At 50.8% G+C, this 6,119-nt stretch overlaps 1 protein-coding gene across 2 annotated transcripts in view; it reads left to right on the top strand.

The window, feature by feature from the left end:
* ANXA2 (annexin A2) overlaps window positions 1-4,277 on the top strand; it is a 40,709-nt gene extending 36,432 nt beyond the window's left edge. For both annotated transcript variants that reach the window (XM_006762314.2, XM_015563010.1), the window contains exons 9-13: window positions 174-267; window positions 800-895; window positions 1,695-1,753; window positions 2,853-2,975; window positions 3,913-4,277. In XM_006762314.2, the coding sequence (XP_006762377.1) occupies window positions 174-267; window positions 800-895; window positions 1,695-1,753; window positions 2,853-2,975; window positions 3,913-3,972 (432 nt within the window). In that variant the 3' untranslated portion in view covers window positions 3,973-4,277. The remainder of the gene's footprint in view (window positions 1-173; window positions 268-799; window positions 896-1,694; window positions 1,754-2,852; window positions 2,976-3,912) is intronic.
* Window positions 4,278-6,119: the final 1,842 nt, after the last annotated feature.

Consider the following 6,119-nt stretch of genomic DNA (forward strand, 5'->3'; position numbering starts at 1 on the left):
AGCCTGCTTTTGATGAAAACTTGCGGCCTTTTCATCTTTTTCCCCATGTCTGTAGCGCAGTCATCCTTTCTCACTTGACGTTTTGAATGTGTAGGTTTTAGTGTTTTCACATGACGTTTCTATGACTGGCTGTGGACCCTGTAGTTACCTTTCCTGGTGGGTTGTGCTCGTAGGATCTCTATGACGCTGGAGTGAAGAGGAAAGGAACTGATGTTCCCAAGTGGATCAGCATCATGACCGAGCGCAGCGTGTTCCACCTCCAGAAAGGTAGGTGCTGTGCGCTCTGGGAGCCCCGGGTGTCAGTGTTGGGGCTCACATCTGCCAGAGCCACGTCCACTCTCCACATTGCACCCCTGTTTCCCTCCCCAGATCCATTTGCCCTTCTCTCCCATTGTGGATCCGTGTTTCCCCTAAGTAGTTCCCATGGTCCTGTGCTTTAGTTTGCTGCCCCTTCTTGTCTGAGGGTCCTTCGGTTCTGCTACGTGTGTTGAAGTAATGGACTTGGCTGGGTGCTACGTATTACTTCCTGTGGCCTCCAGATAGAATGGGTTCTACTCAGAGGAGATGGAGATGTTCAAACATGGCCCAGGCCGTGCCATTCAGGCCACATGCACGGGACAGTTGTCCCAGGGCAACTGGTACAGTGTCAACTCTGGTTACCATGGCAGCCCCTTAGCCCTTAAGATGCTGCGATTATTCTCTCTCTTTTTTTTTCAGTTGTGGTAGATAACCGTGTGGGTGATCATTGACGGCTTTGACTGGGGCTCCGTTTTAGTAATTACTTGTTGCTTTTCCTTAGTATTTGACAGGTACAAGAGCTACAGCCCTTATGACATGTTGGAGAGCATCAAGAAGGAGGTCAAGGGAGACCTGGAGAATGCTTTCCTGAACCTGGGTGAGTAAGTGTGGTTGGTCCCCCATCCCCGGTGGATGTCTGCTCTCAGTAAACTGCTGTCGCAAAAGTAACAAGAGAAAGGGCTCTGTTGGAGACGTTCTCATTGTCCCTGGGTTTCTGTGGCCTCAGAGTCCCCAGTGTACAGCCTCAGGGAGCTGAGTGCCGCACAGGGTCCCCGGTGTTCCCTCAGGGGGCTGAGTGCTGCAGAAAGTCCCTGGTGTTCCCTCAGGGGGCTGAGTGCCCCACAGGGTCCCCAGTGTTCCCTCAGGGGGCTGAGTGCCCCACAGGGTCCCCGGTGTTCCCTCAGGGGGCTGAGTGCTCCACAGGGTCCCCGGTGTTCCCTCAGGGGGCTGAGTGCTCCACAGGGTCCCCGGTGTTCCCTCAGGGGGCTGAGTGCTCCACAGGGTCCCCGGTGTTCCCTCAGGGGGCTGAGTGCTCCACAGGGTCCCCGGTGTTCCCTCAGGGGGCTGAGTGCTCCACAGGGTCCCCGGTGTTCCCTCAGGGGGCTGAGTGCTCCACAGGGTCCCCGGTGTTCCCTCAGGGGGCTGAGTGCTCCACAGGGTCCCCGGTGTTCCCTCAGGGGGCTGAGTGCTCCACAGGGTCCCCGGTGTTCCCTCAGGGGGCTGAGTGCTCCACAGGGTCCCCGGTGTTCCCTCAGGGGGCTGAGTGCTCCACAGGGTCCCCGGTGTCAGACCCTCCCATTTTGCAGCCCATTCAGGTTGTCTGGTGTGTGCCCAGGTCAGAGCCCGATTCCCCCCTAGTGGACAGAGGAGTAACTGACCCCTTTGCTTCTCCACAGTCCAGTGTGTCCAGAACAAGCCCCTGTATTTTGCTGACCGACTGTACGACTCCATGAAGGTAAGGGCAGCGGGCCGAGAGGTCTAGGTTTCCACACTAGGCTCCTCTTTCATGTCCCCAAACTAAGTCCCCTGCCCAGTGATGGAGGGAGGAGCCCCAAGGTCTAGGTGCAGAGTGCACCAGCCAGCTGTGGCTGCATTCGACAGGAGAGGAAGCCACCAACCACTCAAACATGTGTTTGTGTACAGGCAGAAAACAAGGCGCCCGGGATAGAGAGAGAGAGCCAGGGGATGGTTGCGCCTGACTCCTGCTCAGGTTTCCCAGTGATTCCCTCCTATCACCTCTGAGAGAAAACCAGCAATGGAGGGAGAGACTGTTAAGCAGCCACGATGTAATAGACATTGTGTAACCTTCATGAACTTCAATAATTACCAAAGAGCCTGAGGCTTATTGTTTTATTGTTATGATTTCCTTTATAGCTGAGGAGGCTGGAGCTCAGAAAGCTTCAGCTTGCGGGAGGTTCCATAGCCAGATTAGAACTTGTGTCTACGGACTCCAAAGCCAGCCCAGCCGCTGTCCCTTGAATGAAGCATCTCTTCCCACAGTCCCATCCATTGTCCATGCCTCACATGTGCCCGGCTCTTTCCATCTTCCAGGCCCACCCACTTCTTCCTGGGTCACCTCCTTGTCCACACTGCCTCTCTCCACCTCTCCTCAGGCTCATGTAAAATATGACCCTTACCTTGGTGCCCGTGGTCTGAGGCACTGCCAGTAAACTCAGTGGTCTTTCTGCTCATGCCATGCACGCTGGCACAGGGCAATGATGGGAACGTGACAGTGTGGCCTCTCTGAGCCCCGGAGAGCCGGGACCTATTTGTTACATGTGCAAACTCGCACACTCGTTGAACCGAGCCTTGCAGTGCTTAGTGCTCAGCCCGCGTTCAGTGAATGCACACGTGGGAGTCTGTGCTGACATCACCCTGCTGTGTTTCATGCTCATTTTCTCTTCAGGGAATAGTCACACTGTTCCATTTGTGATCTGTTAGTGAGCAGCATCAGGAATCCAGATCAATTCCAGGGGCAAGAAAACGTGCTCGATCGGTTTGTGGTTAACATTGCTCTCAGTGAATGTAACTTGGAATGTTGCATTGACTTTCAGGGCAAAGGGACACGCGACAAGGTGCTGATCAGAATCATGATCTCCCGCAGTGAAGTGGATATGTTGAAGATCAGGTCTGAATTCAAGAGGAAGTACGGCAAGTCCCTGTACTATTACATCCAGGTGAGCCCACGGTGCCGCGTCGCCCACACTGCCCTTGGGGGGCCCAGGACCCCGGGAGGGTCTGTGTTTTCTAATTCACTGGGGAAGAGATAGTCACCAAATATCAGGGATTTATTTTGAAAGTGCGATTTGTCCTGGAATTCCTTAGAACAGGCAGATGTTTTGTGTTTCCCACATGTGTTATTCTACAATGTAATTGGTGTTCCTGATGATGACCCTGTAAGAGCTGCTGACATCTTCAAAAGATTTAGATCAATTACATTTTACATTTATTATATTTCCATTTCACATTTCCGAAGGCAGGTCTGGTTACAAGGATGAATTTAGAAGTGGGTAGATGTGCCCAGGTGTATTAGGGCATATGTGTAAAGTTTAGGTCCCAGTTAGACTCTTAGTCATTGTTTCTTCACCTCACCAGCTTATTTCCGTGTGACCTTAAGAATTTAGGAAACAGTACTGTGAGGCAGGAAAGGACGCCACCTTCTCTGGAAGGGGGATGACCAGGAAGAAAGCGGTGGTGGTGTCAGGGCAGTTAGAGCAGTCACGTACCATAGGAGTCCCCAGTACCTCACATTTGCTCAACCTTTGTGGTAATAATGTGACTTGAAAGTCTCCCCCAGGCCGTATTCCCTGAGGGTCCTCCGGTGATGGTGATGGTAGTGGTGGTGGTGGTGGTGGTGATGTGGTGATGATGATGGTGGTGGTTGTGATGATGATGGTGGTGGTAATGGTGATGGTGATGATGATGGTGGTAGTGGTCGTGATGGTGATGATGGTTTGGGTTTGGACTTCCGGGCCTTTGTATCTAGGCAGGTCCTGCAGAGTCTTCTCTGTTAATTTGGGAGAAGCTCTGTGCACTGGCTCTGCCTGTATATTATGGCGAAGTTTGGATCTTTTTTTAATACTCAATTTCCTTTTTCTCTTTGACCATTTGCAGCAAGACACCAAGGGTGACTACCAGAAAGCGCTGCTGTACCTGTGTGGTGGGGATGACTGAGCCTGCGGTGGCCCAAGCATCAAGGAGTGGTGCTCCTATGCTTCTAGCTAACAGTTCTAGGAAATCTGCTTGCGGCTAGTGCCCATCCCTGTGCCCGTCCCTGTGAGGATGCTGTTAGCATTGCTTCTGCCTCACCTTATCTCAGTTGCCTAAGCATTGCCTAGCTTTCCCATTTGGTCTCTCCTTTTAGCCAAAGAAATGAACATTCCAAGAGTTGGAAGTAAAATCTATGATGTGAAACACTTTGCCTCTTGTGTACTGTGTCGTAAACAGATGAATAAACTGAATTTTTACTTTAGAACCAATCACTTTGTTGACCTTCCTTTTAATTTAATTGTTTAAAAATCAAACATCCCTGAGGGCCTTGTGGTTCAGCTGGTAAGCCTGTCCCTAGAGGATGAAGCCTCTAGTACTGAAAGAAAACAAATTCGTGTCCTCAGTCATGCCATCCACATTTCAGATGCTCAGTACCACGTGTGGTGAGCAGCTAGTGGCTGCACAGCGAGGGATAGAACGTGCCCATTATAATAGAAAGTTCTACTGGGCAGCTCTCCATGCCCAGGATATGATGCTGCCTATGGGGGAATAGCCCAGAGTTACCCCTCATCTGCTCATCTTTCAACAGCGAAATGAGGTGAAAATAAGCATTGGTGGTGGCCTCAAACTAGGAAGAGGAGAGGGGTCGGTGGGTTCTGTTTAGCAAATATTTTTTAAGCCCTTAGATTTATAGAAATAAGTAACATCCTGCCCCAACCTCCCAGGCCACCTTCAGTGAGCCAGGCCACAGCATTCTTGTAAAGGACGTCTAACGGAAGTTTCTGGATCAGGACCACAGAGGATGTGATTGCTTTTGGCTAGGAAGAAAGATGACCCAGAGAGGAAGGAAACATTTGAGTTGTGCCCTGAAGTGTAAGGTGAAGTTTTATAGCTGAGAGGGAGCTCTCCGCACAGAGTCTTAGTGTTCTGATAATGGAGAAAAGGCAGTTCATACAACTGGTATGCATTTCAAAAGACACAAAGATTATATACAGTGAAAATTATGTCTCCCACGCTCTCCTACCAGCCAGGGGCTTTCCTTAGCCACATGGTTTATTGTCCTTTCATGGATAGACTGCACAACAAGCATGGTGTATTACTTACGTATCTATGTTCATTATGTAAAGGTGGTGTTCATAGGCTTGCTAGCCTAGGACAGTGCTTATACAGGTACTGCAGACAGCTTGCTTATACAGGTACTTCCCCTGAGCAGGGTGTACGGCTGGGTGAGGGTGCAGGGATTATGGGGAGGCAGGGGGGTTTGGTTGAGTTGCCTGTCGAACACCCTTACACTGCATTTTCTCCTCATCAGAGGGTGCTGTATCAACCACTAATTCTTAACACCTGGCTGATCCTGGGTGAGAATCAGTGACTCTAGGGTAGACCCTCAGCAGTTTGCCTGTACCTTTCTTGGCAAATTCCAATAAATTCTAGGGCAGGGGGTGGGCAGGTGATACAAATAAATGGACAGAACTAGGAAGTCTGGAGAAATGGAAGATGCCTGCCCCACTTCAAACATTCAAATTCAATTAAAGCGGTACCATTTTGACCAAACACAACTGGGCTGATTGATTTGCTCTTTTGATCCTTTGGCAAGCTGTAGACAGGAACTCAGGTGGAGCATGGCTCCTGAGCCCCTAGTGGCCCATAGTGTCTAAGTCTTTAAAAAGCAGATGATGCAAAAATAGGATTTTTTTTCCGAATGTACCCTCCTATGCAGATTAGAATCGGTGCCTCAAATCCCAAAGTGTACTTTTCCATGTGCGTGGGGCAGAGTTCAAGGAACTGCATAAAAAGCAAGACCTTTGTTTAACCCAAATGGTTGAATTGAACTCAGCTTTGTTAGCGCTGGGCAGAGGCTGAGCAGTGTTTCAGATCAGGGAGGATCTAGGCTTTGCTTCTGGCACACTGCATGGTGGGAGGAAAGGTGGTGGAGGAGAAGGCAGGGCTATGCAGCCGGCGTGAGGGCAGACTTCTGCTCCTGCCGGCCCAGCTCAGCCTGGCCTTTGGTCTGGCCGATGTGGACCCTCCAGCAGGCATGAGGCAAAGTCCAAAAGGCAGGCTGGCCCAAGAGAGGCTCCTGGAGAACCGTTCCTAATGTTGCCTGCAGT

Source organism: Myotis davidii, unplaced genomic scaffold, assembly GCF_000327345.1.
Source record: "Myotis davidii unplaced genomic scaffold, ASM32734v1 scaffold57, whole genome shotgun sequence".
Taxonomy (NCBI): domain Eukaryota; kingdom Metazoa; phylum Chordata; class Mammalia; order Chiroptera; family Vespertilionidae; genus Myotis; species Myotis davidii.